The sequence below is a fragment of the Labrus mixtus genome, chromosome 16, assembly GCF_963584025.1.
Source record: "Labrus mixtus chromosome 16, fLabMix1.1, whole genome shotgun sequence".
Taxonomy (NCBI): Eukaryota; Metazoa; Chordata; class Actinopteri; order Labriformes; family Labridae; genus Labrus; species Labrus mixtus.
This window is the reverse complement of record NC_083627.1, coordinates 4,970,505-4,988,325: the sequence shown is the minus strand read 5'-3', so window position 1 is coordinate 4,988,325 and position 17,821 is coordinate 4,970,505. Positions and strand designations below refer to the sequence as shown.

At 41.8% G+C, this 17,821-nt stretch overlaps 1 protein-coding gene across 4 annotated transcripts; it reads right to left on the bottom strand.

Moving 5' to 3' along the window:
- Positions 1 to 233: 233 nt before the first annotated feature.
- eya3 (EYA transcriptional coactivator and phosphatase 3) lies at positions 234 to 17,680 on the bottom strand. 4 transcript variants are annotated; one of them, XR_009676158.1, is made up of 19 exons: positions 17,556 to 17,680; positions 11,582 to 11,686; positions 10,985 to 11,034; positions 10,727 to 10,809; positions 10,554 to 10,634; positions 10,397 to 10,451; positions 9,208 to 9,317; positions 8,542 to 8,627; positions 7,511 to 7,688; positions 7,227 to 7,396; positions 6,840 to 6,923; positions 6,650 to 6,739; positions 6,435 to 6,493; positions 6,174 to 6,334; positions 5,768 to 5,882; positions 5,263 to 5,384; positions 5,059 to 5,159; positions 1,406 to 4,741; positions 234 to 1,373 (listed from the first exon to the last, which is right to left on the bottom strand). XR_009676158.1 is itself a non-coding variant. In XM_061059922.1 (18 exons), the coding sequence occupies exons 2-18, from the start codon at positions 11,636 to 11,638 to the stop codon at positions 4,661 to 4,663; spliced, it is 1,683 nt and encodes a 560-aa protein (XP_060915905.1). In that variant the 5' UTR covers positions 11,639 to 11,686; positions 17,556 to 17,680; the 3' UTR covers positions 234 to 4,660. The 4 variants fall into 4 exon arrangements, 1 of the variants encoding a protein (XP_060915905.1); XR_009676159.1 differs by having other exon boundaries at positions 11,582 to 11,689; positions 17,556 to 17,668; XR_009676160.1 differs by lacking the exon at positions 11,582 to 11,686 and having other exon boundaries at positions 17,556 to 17,666.
- Positions 17,681 to 17,821: the final 141 nt, after the last annotated feature.

The window sequence follows — 17,821 nt, the reverse complement described above, 5'->3', positions numbered from 1 at the left end:
ACAGATTATCATCTCATTTTTCAATGAATGAAAAAACATAAAAAAAAGATTCAACTGAGCTGCCACGAAGCGTTTCTTCTTCCCCATCACTGTGACTACAGGGAGACACCGCGGAGGCTTATCTACGGTGCTCTTAAAAGGGACAAAACAGCACGAGATTAGTCGTGGTTAACTAATGAACGCTGACAGCCCGTGGCATTGGAAAGAAAAAGAAGGAGACGTTGGAGAGTATAGCCCATTAAACATCGCATGGTCACTTTCTTTGACAGCCATGATATACTTCAATATGAACATGACATGCAGACAAAGTAAAGAAATCAAACAAAAGACACATTCAGTAAGCATATCTGACCTGCATTAAAAATACCATGTAGCCTAATGTCACTCGTGATTGTCTCTAGGCGTCGACGCTGAGCAGTTCACAGCAGAGAAAGAAAGTCTTTTAAAAAAAAACTTTAAAAAAACGCAATATCTAAAACAAAGCAGGTATGGTTGTTGACGATGAGATGGTGACAGGTACAACACTCCTAGTTCGTCCCGTCAAATAATGAGATATGTACATTTTGGAACCGTATCTGCGAACAAAGGGAACTTTGAACCGTCTTAAAGAGACTTTTTGAATACAGTGCAGACAAGAAAATCAAACAAAAGTTACAAAAAGAAGTCGAGTTAAAATAAAAAGAGTAAGGTAACACTTTGGATAGTACAACAATGCAGTGATACATGTATCAAACGATAACAGCGGTACATATTTCCCTTTGAGATTACGCGTACAGACGCATGGTTAAAAGGCACGATATAAATATGCACAGTCACACAAACACATTAAACAGAAGTACACATTCTTAACGGTCGAGCTGCGTGTGTGTAAATCGTCTTCAGGCTCAGTATTGTTCACTCCTCAGTCTCCGCCCCCCTCCTGCTTTTGTCAGGAAACAAATAAAAAACCCTTGAAACGCAGGTGATGAGAAAAGTAGAAAAGTATTGCACAGTCATCGTCTGTGGGGCTTTTCTCCCCCTCTGCACGACTTGTAAGGATTGTGAGTTGTCGTGCGGCCGAGGGATGAACTTAACCGTCGTGTGAATCAGTCGGATGTTTAAGTTGACTGAGGAAATTAAAGATCACCGATGACGACCTGGAGCGGAAAAACAAAGGGAGAATTTTCTGGCAACAACTGACGAGGAGCATGAAGAGTGAACGGCTTGAAGAGGTCAAAAAGATCCAGCAGGACATGTAGTGTGAAGATCAACGTTATTAGTTTTATTAGACCACCCTGATGAAGACCACGAGCCGAAACGAGTCGGTCTTACAAGATGAATAAAGTGAATCTTCATCAAGTGTTTCTGGAGCTTTTTGACCTCTGACACTGAAACTAAAAAGGTTATGGAAATTTTACTTCGCAACACATTTAACATCCCGGGTCCACCTAGTGTTTTATCCGGGCAGAAAAGCGCTTTCTGTGCGCTCAGGAGTGTTTGCATGAATCATTTGTGCTCTGAGAAGAAAAGCACTGCACGTCCGTCCTGTCTCTATGACAACAGTCTGTTGACAACTGCCGCTGTGTGACCGGCACAGCTCCGTTTACTTTTTACTGTTTGCTTTATATTTGTGAGTACAAGACACGATCCGTGGGCGGAAAAACTCAGCAGGAAACAGTCAGATGATAGTTTTTTTAAACGAGCTTTGACCCTCCTCACAATGTTTTAGCTGAGTCAGAGGCTGACAGGTGTGAGCGTGGACGGATTACGAGACAAAGGGCCCCTTGGAGGCAGAAAACATGATGCAGGACCCTCATCCTGCAGGTGAACCAGAGCTCCGGGTGCTGCTGTCACTTTGAAATACTCGTATCTGCAGTGTTTAGCTGCCTGTCCAAAAGCTTCCTGCAGTTACAGAATTTCTTCACTATTTTGGTTTCCAGTTAAAGCCAGTTTAGATCCTGCTACCCGGAACATCTGAGCAGACAGTGATGTTGTCTGGTTTAAAAAAAACTTTAAAACACAGAATATACCAGAAACATGATGCAGGCTATTCGTAGGCAGGGCCACCTATCTGCTCCACTGAACAAGGTTCAAAAACAGCTGGACACTCTAAGCTTTTTGGGGTCGGTGAACTCTGGTGGAATTTCTGAGACTTTAAGGACTGACGCTGAAAATCCTGAAGAATTCATTCCTAAATCAAAAAAAAACAGAATGTGAGGAAAACCTATTTCTCAGTCTTAGTCTTTGGGTTTTGGACTCGAACACGAAAACAAAAATTACCCAACACATCACTCGACCCACTTCTGATGATTTTTAGATGAAGCAACCGATCAATTAATCGAGAATTTCAAACCTTGGATTCAAAGATAAAAAAAAATCCCTATTGGCAGCCGTACTCTCGACAAAGAAACACAAGTCCTTCATATGTGAGAGACGCTTCTCCGATCCAGCCTCCGTACTGACTTTAAGGGGATTTAAGTCTGTTGTTTGTTTGCGCTTGAAAAGTTATTCAACCTGCAGGTGGTAGAAAAAACTGTGGACATTATTTCCCATTGAAGCCAAATTAAAAGGGGGCGGGGGGGGGGCACCTTTAACTTGCAGAAACATCTGCACATTGCTGCATGAATATGCTCATCATCTGTGAGCACAAAGCCAAATGCTGTTCAAAATATTAGACTTATTAATACCCCGTGAATTATGATTATTTCAACGACCGATGGCATGGAGAATGGCCGAAGAGAAGAGAGAAAGCACCGTCTCAAAGGCATGAACACATTGGCAATGTTTCAGTACCGATGCATTTGTGCAATTTAGACGGTGTGAAGGAGTTTGCTTGCAATTTTGGTGATTTAAAACAAAAAATGACTCGATATTTGGTGCTTAGGACTTCTATTTTTATTGCCGTGGTATCAAAACAGCTACCAATATCATTTGATTTTGACATCTATTATATTGAAGTTTAAAAGTCTGGTATGGTGGAAAGCCAACAAAGAGGCAACATAAGTTGAATTTTGTTATAACAGTCTACTATGAGAATAATGATAATACTTTGAAGAGAGTAGTGTGGATTTGGGACACGGCTCTCGTTATCCTCTACACGTCGTGCTCGGTAATCTGCGCACTTCAGAATAACTGAACAGCTCAGGAAGTCATTGCTTAAACCGAGCTGTGTTTGGTTCTGTTCAGAGCAACCTGCTGTGATCACTGAGAAACTCAGAGAGGCCAGGTTTGTCAGGAGTTTGAGGGAGCATGATCCTCAGCTGCACACGCTCGCCCACTGACCACAGGTGACACACACACCGAAACACGACTAGAGAGGAACAAACAGAGGTCAGAGCAGCTGACTCATGGTGTGGTGAGGTCGGGTCAGGAGGGGAGGTCATGACAAAGTTCTTTTTTTGTGTGTTACCAGATGTAGTAGTTCCTTTTGTTAAAAGACGTGAATGGTTACATAAGAGGAAAACGTAAAGAGTCATTTGATACTGAAAGACTTTGAATGAGAGAAAAACAACCCGGAAAGAGTTCTGTTTTTACAAATGTGCTTTGATATTATTATTTCAGTTATACAGAGTCTATATAAAGCAACAAACAAAAAAAAACTCCCATAAAAAAGGAGAAGAAACAAAAACTGACCTTTGGTTGTTTGAATCCTGAAAAGAGGAATAAAAAATAAAGAGGGATTGTTGCATTGCAGGAGAGTTAAGCTGTTTTCTACGGAGTCCCTGAAGTCCCAAAAAATATTTTTTTATGAATCTTGTGCAAACAGGATCATTTCTGTGTGTGCACAAAACACAATTTTTTAATTTTTTCAGACTTCAGGAACTCTGTAGTTTTCACACATGCTGAAAACTTTCTCAGATGAGTTTCTTCACGTTAACTGTTGTTGCCTTTCCCCTGTTAGCACCCTGAGGAGACATTTCCGTTTGCAGTCAGGATGAGCTGACGTGTGAGCGCAGCAGGTAACATTCAGGAAAGATTAAGCATGAGCGAGCAGGCGGAGGGGCGGGATGACATTTATAACGTGAAACCGTAGAGTGACCAGTATAATCTTGAGCAAGTAATGAAGTCACTTCAAACTCTTGTCTGCTCGCCTGGATGTTCTTTTCTCGCTCATTGGATGATTTGTGAATATGTCCAATCACACAAAGAATCGATGTAAAGGCAAAAAATGAAGTAACACTACAGTGTTGAATTCTGCCGCTTCGTCTGCCATCTTGGAATGCCACAGGGTCCTTTTTTTTTTTTTTTTTTTTTTTTAAACGTCTTTCTAGAACATTTTCAGGAGTGCATGTGTGAAATCAGCTTTTGATACTTGAAGAAAAATAAAAGGAGGAGGGCAAAAAGAAGAAAAAGATGTCTTCCCTTTTGTGTCCGTTTCAGTGCCAGTTTCAGCCGCGTTGAGGTTAGCTGCCGTAGAGGAGGGAGTGCTGGAGGAACCTTAATTCAACCAAATGATGCATCTAGTCCGTTTCTCACAGTCAGCTCCGACCCAAAGTCCGCCTCAGTACATCACCGTCACACAGTAAAGTCTTTACACGTCAGGCAGATAGGCATTTCTTATATACGAGTGAGTACCGTTTTGAGTCCTGGAGGATTTTTTTTTTTTCTAACACAACGTCACTCCACAAACCGACAGCATGACTAATTCCCTTTTAGTGAGCGACTTTCATCGCCGCCTCCTTCACAGGAAGTCCAGTTCCAGCGCTTGGTGCAGAGACACGAGGTCGCCGTGAGTGGAGATCCGCCAGAAAGGCATATTGTGCTGCAGAGAGACACACAAAAAAAAAAACATTTTACAGGAGCATGAGAGTGAGTCAGACAACATACGCTTAGCAGTCTGCTTGAAATGTCGTCAAACTGACAGTTTTAGTAAAAGCTTGATAGTTAGACTTGATTTCTGTTTCATTTCACATATTTTTCCTGAACAAATCTGATCAGAATATTCAAATGTACAAGTCTAGTGTTCATTTGTATTTCTCAAAATCCAGAGGACTTGCCAAATGCGAGTGTTTTGAAAAAACAAAAAAACAATCAAAATCAAGGTGGATTTGGAGGGAAAAGAAAGCTTGAGAAGTTTACCTGTTTTGCTGCAAACTCCTCATCTCGACCATCGCCTATCACCACATAGGTCACCTTTTTCCCAAAGCGCGAGACGATCCTCTCAAAGCAACTCTCCTTTCCTGCATGAAAGAAAACAAAGAAAACAACACATCATAGAAAGAAGAGAAGCCACAAAGCAGCACCTTTAGATACTCAACAGTACTCATGGTTTAACTGGCGTACCTATTTTGGTGGCGCTGTAGATGTTCTCGATGGGGAAGACGTCTCCCAGGCCGTAGAGAAGCACTTTGGCCAGAGCTGGAACCAGCTGAGTGGTGGTGACCAACACGTTCATACACTTCCCCCTGTTGGTGCAATGTGAGAGACACACAAGCATAAAGATGGTGGGTAGAAAATAAACCTTTATCTTTACATTATTTGAGCTGTTTATGTTGCGTCGATGTCGATCTGTTGCAGAAAGTTAATCATATACACTCCAGGATATGTATCTGAAACATTGTTGAAACTATTTCCTTTGATGAGATTTTATTACAGACTTTTTTTTTAACACAGATTAATCACAGCCTCGCTTCAACTTCTATCCTTATAAACAGTTTATTCAGTTCGTCATCAAACCTCAACTCCAACAGTCACAGCACAAACACGCTGAATCTGAATGACTGTAATCTAACCACTCACAATAACTGTAGTTAAAGATATTTGAATAACACGCATTCTGGACTCAGACCTGGACTGGACGAGCAGCAGAGACTTGAGCGCTGTGCCGAGCCACGCGTCTGTAACGTTCTCGATCTCTGACCGCAGACGCAGAAGCAGATCTCTTTTCATAGGACTCAGCAGGCCTGAAAATAAACAACAACATGCAAAATACTGAATCTTTGTTTTGATTGATCAGCTGTTATACAAACTCAAGATAACATGAATCAGATGATTAAATCACCAATCAGGTAAGACATGATTATCCAGCATACTTCACTTTTTATGTCCTAAATGTAACTAAGTGGTGCACCACAAGAATGTTTTTAAGATGATGGTTTGAATTGCTTTTTGTGTCATTTACAGCAGAACCCCCCCCACCCTCCACCTAACACAAAGTGTGTAACTACAGATGTTACACACTGATGTGAACTCACCTCCCACGTTCCCTTTGTAGCTGTTGTAGAGCTCTTTTAGACGGCGGTATCGAAAGGCCAGTTTCCGCATCCACTCCACCCCTCCCTGGACTCCTGCGGTGGTTCCTGAAGCCCCTCCACCACTGGGACCATTAAAGCCATCGGCCAGGAAGTTGTAGGTACTAAAGAAGGCAGAGACACCCCCTAGTTACATTTCTGAAGAGGCCTATGAGTGTGTGACGAGGTCGGCATAGTAACATATTCTAATAGCGAGATACAGACCTCAGATCCTGTCCATTGTCGTCGGAGGCGACATCCTCCACATGGACTTGATCACACTCCTGAAACAAACACACAAAAAAGGTTTCTATCACAAATGTAAATACTGAAAATGTAAACTCGGGCCCTCACGCTGAGTACCAGCTGCCTGGCTGATAAACAATGAATCATTGTTTCCTCTGCCAGTGCTACACGGGTGTGACTGCCTCTAACTGTACCTCCAGGTCGTTGAAGAAAAGGTGAGTGTCTGCCAGCTCAAAGATCAGCTCCTCCATCTGCAGGCCCAAGTTCAGCACTGTTGTCGGGTCCTGAACAAAATTAAACACACAAAAACAAAAAACAAGACTCAGACTTTTTCCCTTTTGAATTTGCATGCGTTAATATTTTTTTAAGTTTAAAGAAACGCACCTTGCCAAACTTCTGTGCGTAGGAGCCAGTGAGCAGGGAGTGGAAAATGATAATGGTCTCATCCAGGTCCCACAGGAAAATACGCTAAAAACAGCAGAGAAGAACAACATCATGTTTCTTACTTTTATGTTTTAACAGACAAATGTGTAAAAGTTACCCTGCTGTCATTTTTCAAGCATCGAGTCCTTGTGAAAGTAGTCTTCAGGTAACAAACTTGGAGTTTTGTTCTAGAACAGGAGTTCCCAAACTTTACCATGCTGAGGACGTCCATATTAACCTCAGACAGGGACCCCCCCCTCTTGCAAATTCTTTGACTTTAAGACGGCAATTATCAAACTCGAGAGCCGAGAACACATTTGTTTATGATGAAGATAAGTCAGCTGTTACCTCCAGGTCAGTCTCAGTAGGTGGAGCGTTATCGGGCTTCTTGGCTTTTCCTTTCGCTTTGCCGACAGAGTTCCTGCGTCCAACCTCGTCCTGATCTCGGGCTGCAGCCGGGAGACACACACCTGTAGGAAGAGCCGCACCTGCCGGAAGGTTCTCTGGTGGAGATGCGTCTGAGTACAAGAAATTCTGAAATTAGTACTGAATGATATATTTCTATGGTACAAAACAAGCTTGTAAAAAGACAACATTTCACATGTTAAGGTAGATAAAAGTATTAAACGCACCTCTGGGAGGCAGTCCAGCTGACGCAGCCTGCTCTGACTTATCAGCTGAATATCCGGCCGCTCCCACACCGGTGCCGTGGTCCTCGCTGTTGGGCAGGCCGGCAGGCACGTAGCTGGGAGGCAGAGTGTAGTACTGAGAGAACTGACTCTGTCCCAGAGAGTTATAGCTGCTAAATTCCTGCAGGAAGAAAAAAACAAAAACAACTGCTGTGATCAACAGAAGACAGTTGGTGGAAGTAGAGCCACATTCAAAGGTTTGACAAATATCATGAAATGATCTCCCTCTTCTATTGAAGTTCACTTTGAATCACAACTACTGCGATGAACTCTGGTTGTGTACCACATTGCGAGTCAGTTAGTTCGACCCCAGAGACAGCAAGTGAAATCATTCTTCTGGATCCAGCTCCTGTGAGTGTTTATCTGTTACACTATGCTTGAATAACCATATCTGCCTAACCTCAGTAAAATGCAGAAAACCAGACAAACGCTATTGTTAATTCGTTATTATGCAATAATGGAATGTCTTTAATATGAGACCTCTCTCATATTAAAGGGGGGGGGGATATGTTTGCAGGTAACTAGCCAATTACAGTCACTCCACTTGCATCATTGAGCGGTGACTGTTGTCAGCAGCGCTCTCTCTCTCTCTCTCTCTCTCACATCAGAGGTCTTAGTCCGACATCACGAGCTGAACCGAGCACACACTCTGCAGCGACAACGGTTAACTTCAATGTTTTTGTGTGTCATTTTGTGGGAGGAGCTTCAGTGAGTGTTTCAAGTTGAAGAGTGTGCAGCGGAAGTTTAAAAACACAAGAGATGTCTTATTATGGATCAAGGGGCAATCTGAACTGTTGAGTATTTATTCTGCAATGTGTGTAGAGCTGCTGCTGACCTGATGTCAGTTAAGAGATGTCAATAATCTTATTTAAAAACTCATTTATTGACCTAATTCGCTCCCTCTTTCTGTTGGACTAATCAACAGAAGAATGCTTCAGTTTAAACACAGAGGTCCAGTCTAACGTCCTCCTTACCTGATGGGTCGCTGTGGGGGAGGCTGTTGTGGCTGCTGTCGCTGACGGGATGCTGGAGTACACACTGGATGTTGTGAAGCTTGAGCCTGGAGACAGACACAGCTTAATTAAACTGTGCTTGAGGAGAAGCAAAGTACTTAAGAGCATTACCTCAGTGTGTCAAAAAGAAGAGAGGAAAAAACAGAGCTTATTTGTGAGTGCTCCTCATAAAGCAGCGAATGTGTCAGCGGTTTGTTGTGAGACAGTCAGGTTGCAGGTTGGAGCTTGCCTTGGCTGGGGTATGAGTAGTGCAGATGGCTGGGTTGGGTTGAGGTATATGCGGTGCTGAAGCTGAGAAACCCAGGCTGGCCACCAGAGGGCGCCTCAGGCAACCCTGTCTCTGTTTTAATGCCTGGCCACATAGCACCTGAAGACGAAAGAGAGCAATAGAAGCAGAGTGAAGGAGGCAGCGATAGGAGGGGGGGGCCACTGAAAATATGGCAAAGTTAAAGTTTCAGTCAAGGTGTGATTTTTTTTGTTTGTAAGCAGAGTTTAAAAGCAAACTGATTTCACAGCGCCAAAGCACAGAAAAGCCTCTTAAGGAAAGTAACAGCGGTGTGATGCTGGGCTTTTAGTGAGCAGAAACTGTTAAAATGTGCCGTTAAAGAGGAAAAAGACGGGACTAACCAAAGGGAGGGAGGCCGTAGGTCTGACCCGTCTGGGGGAAGGCAGAGTACACAGTGGACTGGGCCAGAGGAGGGAAGGCCACCTGGTTGGGGTACGACGTCACTGAGGGGCTAAAAGAAACATGGAGAGAATGCATCGAATGAGAGAACAGAAATAAATCACAACGAAGAAAAATCATTATTAATCCTTTAGGACTGATTATTTGGTATTTGACTCCCAATTCAATTAACACAAATCCGGTATTTAAAACCCTTTTCCCACTCACTGTTACATGTGCTATTTAGACACACATTTACATCTGCTTAAGTGGGAATTAGTAGCACTTAATATTCAGAATTGTTCGAGCTAAAGCAGCACTAACATTGAGTTGAGGCACAACCGCATGAAGTCTAATTGGTGCCTGGAACAATGAACAACATGTGGGAAAGTCAGGCCTCTGGGAGGCTCTGTTAGAGGTTCATAAAGTGGTAGCTTATGGTGCAAGTTGAAAATTATTCACAGAGGCTCAAAGACACAAAGCAGTGTCTGGGTGAAAGAGGCTTTCTCCTCTCTGCATGCACCTGCAGCCGGCGCTCAGTGTTCAGAAGCTCCTTGTTTCTATGATGCAGCAAACTCAAGCAGGTTCTGTCTCCAACAAAGTGCTGCATGTTGTCTAAATACTGACAATGGAAAAGGTTTTTTTCCTGCATCCTTGACCAAAGACAATGGGTCAAGGTGATGGTGGTGATGTTGTTCAAATTTTAAAAAATTGTGGTACTTTTCAAGACCACATGTTTTAAAACAATGCAGTCTCCATTATTTTAATGATCAAAAGTATCAAAACAGAATCAAAGCTCTAGACAGATATGCAATCATGTTTTTTTTTTCTCAAAGTTGCAGCAAGACAGAGAGGAAGCAGCGGTCCTAAAGATGCAAAAGGTTATGTTTACGTCTTTGACAAAGGTGCACCGTCTAAATTGCACAAAATGATGCCAGTGTTTCCTTGCACTTTCTTGTAAGAAATCCCCCAATATTTAGTGCCTATAGCTCCTAGTTTTGTTGCTGTGGTATTTTTCTAGTATCCTACTTAGATTCTGGTATCGTGACAACCTTGGTTTGCACTATACATCAGGTATCATGTTCTTTAATCGGCATCACATCTGAACATCATAAATCAAATACTTTTTTTCCTTCCATGCAGTGTACTCACTTGCTTCCTTGATAAACCTGTTGGGTGTATTCAGCTGTGGCCGTCGTGTCTGTGGCTGTTAAAAAAAGACAACATGTCCTCAGTTTGGTAAACAGGAGCATCTTTTTTTTCTTAATCTTAGATCATGACTCTTCATGAGAAATGTTTCTGCTCCTACATGAATGTGCATACGAGTTCATGGAGTTGCTGCATGCTTGAGCTGCTGCCTGTTCATCTCCATCTTGCTGCTCCTGATCACCTACAATGAAACAAAACTCTATGATGATATCACATTATATATATGATTGTATTTTCAGTGACCATGTATGAGGGCTGTCACTTTATACTTACTTGGCTCAAGTTGGGCTGTGGCCAGTGCAGAGTAGGTGTTCTCCTGCTCTGATGACCCTGGACTCCCATCCTCACCTAAATGACTGGAGACAATAAAGAAGTTGTTATAATTAAAGCAGATCTGCTGCAGGCCAAAGACAAGAGTCTCTTAAAAAGGCCATGGTTTAAATAAAATTTATTTAAATAATAGTCTGTTCCAAAACCAGAGTGTGCAAGGAGCCAAGACAGAAAACAAATCTATATTCAGTGGACACTTACCGTGGCTCCTTCTCCAGTCCACCATCGATCTCAAGCTTTGCCTTCTTTGTCTGCAATGACACAACAAAGTTTGAGATTAAAATATTCCAACAGATATCTGGTTCTTTCCTGGTGGCTCTTCTTTTCGTTTTTTTAAATCGACGGTGTACAATCAAAATGAAGTCACTGTCACATCTTCAGAAAGCTAAATGAAAATTAAACAAGTGCAACTTTCAAACACATTCCCACAGTTTTGAGAATTCTTTCTTGGATTAGTTCCTGAAAAGGAAGGCAAACCTGCTTGATCCTGTTTTTGGTCATTCACCATGCAATCAACTGAAATCCAAATGAACTTTGATCGGCTAAAAAGAAAATGTACGACAATTGAAACCAGCAGCAACCTCCTCCATTTAAAATACTTGAAATGTTGATGCTGATATAACAACAGTATCTTTGTTTAAATGACCTAAAATTCTTAAATGAAACAATTGCAAATGTCTTAAATAGTTTTGAATTAAAAAATCTGCAGTCTCATTAAAACCTTGCACAATTTGTAAATGAATCTATTAGCATGCATCCCTCCACACTCTGAGTTGGCATCATGGTGGGTGGACTCACCGGCAGCTCAGGTAGGTCTTGCGAGTCATCCATCTCTGCAGCCGAGCGAGCCGACATGTCTGCACACACAGCCTACTCTCTGCACCTGGAGAGTGTGTCGGGACCCTGCTTCACACAGACACAGGGGCAAACACACACAGGCACAGGATAAATGGCAAGGGATGAGGCCTTATGTAGCTTTCTGAGGTCTGACTCTCCCCTCCCCTTGTCCCAAAAAAACGCTCACGGATGCATCGCTCACTTGCTCCTATTGCGGGGGGGGGGGGGGGGATTCAGCTAGGGAGGAAGTGGGGCACCCAGGTATAAGCTCCCGCACGAGATCTGCAGGTGAGGCACGTGTGGGACTGACGTTTCCTAAAGTCCCCCACCTTGCTTGTGTATATAGTGGGATTAAGGAAGCGTGCCATCTTACATGTGACCTAACATCCATTCAACGAAAACATATTCTTCAGGAGCATTAGGTGCTCGGGTGCAAGCTGTCGTATCAATAGATGCCCGCGGGGATAAGATCTAGCCTCCTTTTGTCCACTGCTTGCACAACTGGCCTTTCCTCCCACAGAGGGAGACATGGAACACAGAGAAAATAGGTCAGACAGCTAATTCAAAACCGCGTGAAAGTGCTAGGCTGCTGATAATTGTGCACGTTCTAAGTCAAAAGTGTGACACCTGACTTGGCACGGACCATCGAAGCATAGGTCAGTTTATGCAAGATTTATGAAAGTGAATTTAAAAAAAAAAAGAGGGTTACATTTGGAGAAAAAATAAGGCCACCGAATGGTGATTTGCTGATAAATTAGACAAAAATACTTTTATCAATGGCATGATTCTGAATAAGTTGTTCTTGAAACGCTCTCAAGCAGCTGATTTGATTTTAAGAGCTGCAAAATTAGTCAAAATATTATTGAGTTCCCGGGGCGCTGGTGGTGCAGTGGTTAGTGCGCGCACCCCATGTATGGAGGCTATAGAGCGCCACAGGACTGAGTCCTAAAACCCGGAAGTAAGTTAGCATTTGAGCGCCATGGGGTCTAACGTCTAAAAGTCAACAGGGTTTTTGAATGGGTTTGTGGTTAGACGCCTGAAATAAGGTCTGTGGTTAACACAAGCTTAAGAGATGTTGGCGTTTTGTTAGACCACATAAACTACCCCATCTTGTGATTTTTTAAGTTTTTACTCGTCTTTAAAAAGGTGGTTGCTAACAAGTGGCTAAATGTGACTACAGTGGTAGTCGGGGACATTAAACGCCATCACGCCGGACACAGAGGTCGGGAACTCTCTCACTAGTCGGAGATGTCTCATGTAGGTTTAATCTTTAGGTTAAGGTGAATATTATGTTAGTTAACAATTTATTAAGCTATGTGGATTAGTTTATCGGAGATCGTCTGAAGCATAACGCTAGTGACGTCACAATCATCCGACCGTGGTGTAGTTCGCTTGTAGCATAACGTTAGCTTATTACTTCTGTCGGCCGCATTAACGCTTCAAACGTCATAAAAATGGCGTTCATCTGTGAAGATTATCCTGCTGAACAAAACGCCTACGCTTCAGAAACGTGCGTTTGACACAGAGATTATTTTCTGCAATGATCCAAAATCCAATGCAAAAATCCCATAGGCGAATTCTCGTTAGACCCCATGGCGAGGCTACTTCCGGGGTTGGCCTACAAAAATATGTCATATGGTTTGTTTGCTATACTCTCTCCCTGATTTCCAACTATATCCACAAAAAGCCAAAAAAAAAAAATATATATATTATTGAGTTCCCAATATGGCCAATTGCAATATACAAATTGCAGAAGCTACAATGTTTGGCTGAATAAATGTGCGACAACAACTGCTTTAAATATGAAGTAATGTAGTTCTGCAGAGATGCACTCATTCTTGTTTTCAAGAAAATACATTTGTTACGGCCAATTTTGTTTTATCAGGGCTGTCGTTGTACCAGAAGAATATTTGGATGAGATGCAAAGACCAAGAATTCCTTCCAACACACTGGTCAACTCAGACCAGCAACTTCAGACACAGAAATTGGGTTGCAGTTAAGAGACAAGACATTCAACCTGTATGCAGGTACGTTCTGAGGGATTCATAAAATGCTGCACTTCTTTCAGACCAGAGTAAATGGATTCGAGGATTACATTTAAGCCAATGTGTTTCGCCTCTGATGCACGGAGCTCGAAAGGTTTTCCAACAACCAAAACCCCATGGCAGCATTAACCATTACTGATGGACTGCTAATGCAAACCAGAACATATCTGTTAGGACTATCTTTGTCTTATCGTCAACAGGATTTGCATTCAATTTAAGATTTCACAGATTTGAGCTGAATTAAGTTTAAGAAAAGTTGCTCAGTTTTTATTTTTAAAGTCCTTTCAGGAAAAATCTAAATTGGTATACAAAATGATCATTTGCATTTATTGAGAATCATATTGCATCATATAGTCAGTCAAAGTAATCGTCTCCCCCCCCCCCATCCTGCAGCCTTATTGCACGTTTAACCAACCAGATCCTCCGAGTTAATATACACTGCTGCAGCTGCTTATCTTTTACGTGACAGTCTTGAATTTATCAACCCAATCATCCTTCCAGCTGTTGCCCCTGGTAACAGAGCCGCTCACATTTAACTCTGCCAGCATCTCAACAACATTCGGGTACAATCACACTATCAGAGGAACACCATCACCCTGATTAAGGATCATTCATGAGTCTATGCTTCAGGTGACCGCTGTCTTATCCCACGTGGTGCGCTATCAGGTCGCTAACAATCGGAAAAATAAGAGATCAACCATATAAACATCTTATGTTGCCTAGGATTCCACTTGAAATAGGTTCTCGTCTATTGGACAAAAGACAGTCGAGTACTGTCCAGATACGTTCCTAAAAATCTTGCCTGAAATATGTAACATGGTACAGACTTTCAAAAACACACATTATTTGGATACACTTGTCTGAGTTTAAAGAAACTGGTGTATTTAATATTTTCTACTATTAAACTGCAAATCTTGAAGACTTACGGTGGTTTCACACTAGTAGGGACCCAGGCCCGGATCCGAGTACGCTTGACCCTAAAGTCCATTTCATTTTGATCAATGTGAACACAAACAACCGTACTTGTACCGTACTCGGGCACAGTGTCTGAGTCCACTTGAAGAGCACAGGCCCGTTTCATCCTCTGAGCCGCACAATAGATGTGGAAGTAGAGAGAGGGTCGTTGTTGGCGTCTTAGAAATGACAATCCACGGTTAGCAGTCCGCGATTGGTTGCCATGGTTCTTTAATGGCAGATGCGCAAAACAACTATGTGCATACTGCCACCCGCTGTATCTGACTGTGTACATATGCACTTGGGTACAGAACGGTGTTACTAATGTGACACCCTAACCCGATAAACACATCATTGAAGTTTGAATTTATTGTGAAAAATAACTTTTTGTAAACCAGATATACTTTCTCACTTAGCATGCATACACTGTTTTGATGCAGTCAGATGAAGCTTAAACTAGCTATCAGATTAACCAATTGGTGCCAACTTAGTGGTGAAAAATAAAACTGTTTTTAATTTTTACTTCGGATTCCGGAGAAACACTTTGCAAAAAGGTATTTTGAAAGCAAATAAACAGGGACTACCCATTAAAACTGTGAATTATAGCTAAAATGTATTCTTTTTAAAGATTTATTTTTGGGCTTTTTGTGCCTTTAATGGAGAGATAGGACAGTGGATAGAGTTGGAAACCAGGGAGAGAGAGTGGGGAACGGCATGCGGGAGGGAGGCCACAGGCGGGATATGCGAACCCGGGCCGCCCGCTTGAGACGACAGCCTCGATACATGGGGCGCGCGCCCTAACCATTGCGCCACCAGCGCGCCCCCTAAAATGCATTCTTTAATGTTTATTAATTGCCCTTCATATCGTTATCGCAATATAGAACAATGTTATCGCACACCCCATATTTGTCTCATATCATACAGGCCTAAAAGATATCTCACATTTCAGCATCATAAGCAGACTGGTTGTTCAATTTTCAAGGGACTCATCGGTTTAATTTCTTGGTTAACTTAATGTAATAAATTGACTTGTTTACCAGAAACCTTAATAATAATTTACTGTGTGAAATGTTTGTGTGTTACAAATAATAATACAGATATAGTGCTTGTAAAATAAAGCTTTATTAAAAGATCAGCATAGGTCTGGTTTACGTTAGTTTAGTTCAAGTAATTAAGTTTCATGTAAATCTGAAAGAGATTATGAATGCATCTATGATGATATAGATTTAAGGAGCAGTTTATCTGTACTTGTATCATGTTTTGTATATTTGTATATGGAGCTGGTGACACTAAGAGACTGGACAAACTCATTAAGAAGGCCTGCTCTGTGACAGGCTGCAAGCTGGACTCTTTTGTAGTGGTGACAGAGAGGAGGACTCTGAACAAACTGTTATCCATTATGGATAATCCTGATCACCCTCTGCACACCCTACAGGACAAACAGCGGAGCAGCTTCTCCAACAGACTGATACAACTCCGCTGTCACAAGGACCGATACATGAAATCTTTCTTACCGAAGGCCATAACTCTGTACAACAGCTCAGAGAACTGTCATCATGATAATATCTGTCTCTCCTTACTGTAATCTGTTCTGCACATGTTAAATTTACAAATTATCCCTGCACTCATGTTCACTGTCTACTCGCTGTTATATTGAATAGTTTCTGCTGATAATAAGTCTGCACTCATGCACTTTAACTTATGTCAATACTGTCCATTTACGACTCTGTTTTTGCACATTTACATTTAATCTTCCATGTTTAATTTACAACCATTTACGACTCTGTTTTTGCACATTTACATTTAATCTTTCATATTTAATTTACAACCATTTACGACTCTGTTTTTGCACATTTACATTTAATCTTTCATATTTAATTTATAACCATTTACGACTCTGTTTTTGCACATTTACATTTAATCTTTCATATTTAATCTTCCTATTTAAGACTAGTAATGCTAAGTTAAATCCTGGTTGTATATATTCACATTCTTAGTTTTGATATTTTTAGTGCTTATTTACTTTGTATTTAATATTATATTATGTTTAGATTTGCTAACATTGTGTTTTTTACTCATATTGTGTGTTTGGATAACCTGCTGCTGTAACGCCACAATTTCCCAGTTTGGGATCAATAAAGTAATTCTATTCTATTCTATTCTATTATATTTTGCTAAACCTAATCCTGGCATGTGATCCCCTCTGTGTAATCTATTGGCCATGACTCAAACAGTGTTTGTGCTGCAAACTGCAAGTTGTTTCCCTTTGGCAGACACCCAGGAAAGCATCACCTGAAGGTAACTTCCTTTCTAGGTTGTCTGTAAACTTTGACCGAACACAACAACACGCTAGCTGACTCCAGCAAATAACCAAGCCGAGGACAATCTGCTACAGAGGTGAAATGTGGCATCAGACTATTTCCTGGACAAAACTGTAGTTGGAACAGCTTTTATTGAAAAAAACCCAACTGTTTGCACTTACTCCGCGGTTAAACGTGTAAGAATAGATATAAAACTGCAACTTACACCCGCAAAAAAACTGCTTCGAGCAATTATAACAACATGAAACCCACCGCCCCAGCATTTAGACGGTACCCTGGAGGCTTTCTAACACAGTGTTAGCATCCAAGCGTTAGCAAACAAGGTCGATATATTTACCTGCTTTACCGCGTAATACTGTTGTCTGTTTCGCATTTATGTTTAACAACTGTGTGTGTGGTTAATTGTGGTTGATGAAACCAAGCTTGCTGTAAGTGGCTTAGTTTGTACAGGGCATGAAAGTTTTACTCTCCAGGGTTTAGTCGGGACCAGCAGCCATTGGAGTGGGGATTGAAATGGCATCGTGTAAAAGCCATCTCACTTTCACTTCGCTTCCTGTAAAGCTAACTGCATAACAAGCATTCCTCACTTACAGAAATAGTGAAAACATATCTTACCATTTAAGGAGTGTGTTAGAAAACGCTTCAATTAAAGCGTCTGCAATTTTAAATCCACAGTGTCAAGCTTTGTCCGTTGTTAGGGAGCTGTCGTTGCTGTGCCTTAGTGCGCATGCGCGAAATGTCCATTCACTACTGGGGTGTTCTCTCCACGGCGCGACGGAAGACGACAGGTGTGGCGGTTCATTAACACAGGTGAGAGACAGGACTGCAAACATTTGTTGTTTGAACAGATGAACCCTCTTGTTGAATGTTGTGAACTTTGC

Coding starts and splice junctions, on each gene's coding strand:
- eya3 (XM_061059922.1), bottom strand. CDS start 11,638: ATGTCGGCTCGCTCGGCTGCAGAGATGGATGACTCGCAAGACCTACCT. Junction 10,635..10,726: donor CACAGCCCAACTTGAGCCAA/GTAAGTATAAAG, acceptor GTTTCATTGTAG/GTGATCAGGAGCAGCAAGAT. Junction 5,160..5,262: donor CTACAGCGCCACCAAAATAG/GTACGCCAGTTA, acceptor TCTTTCATGCAG/GAAAGGAGAGTTGCTTTGAG.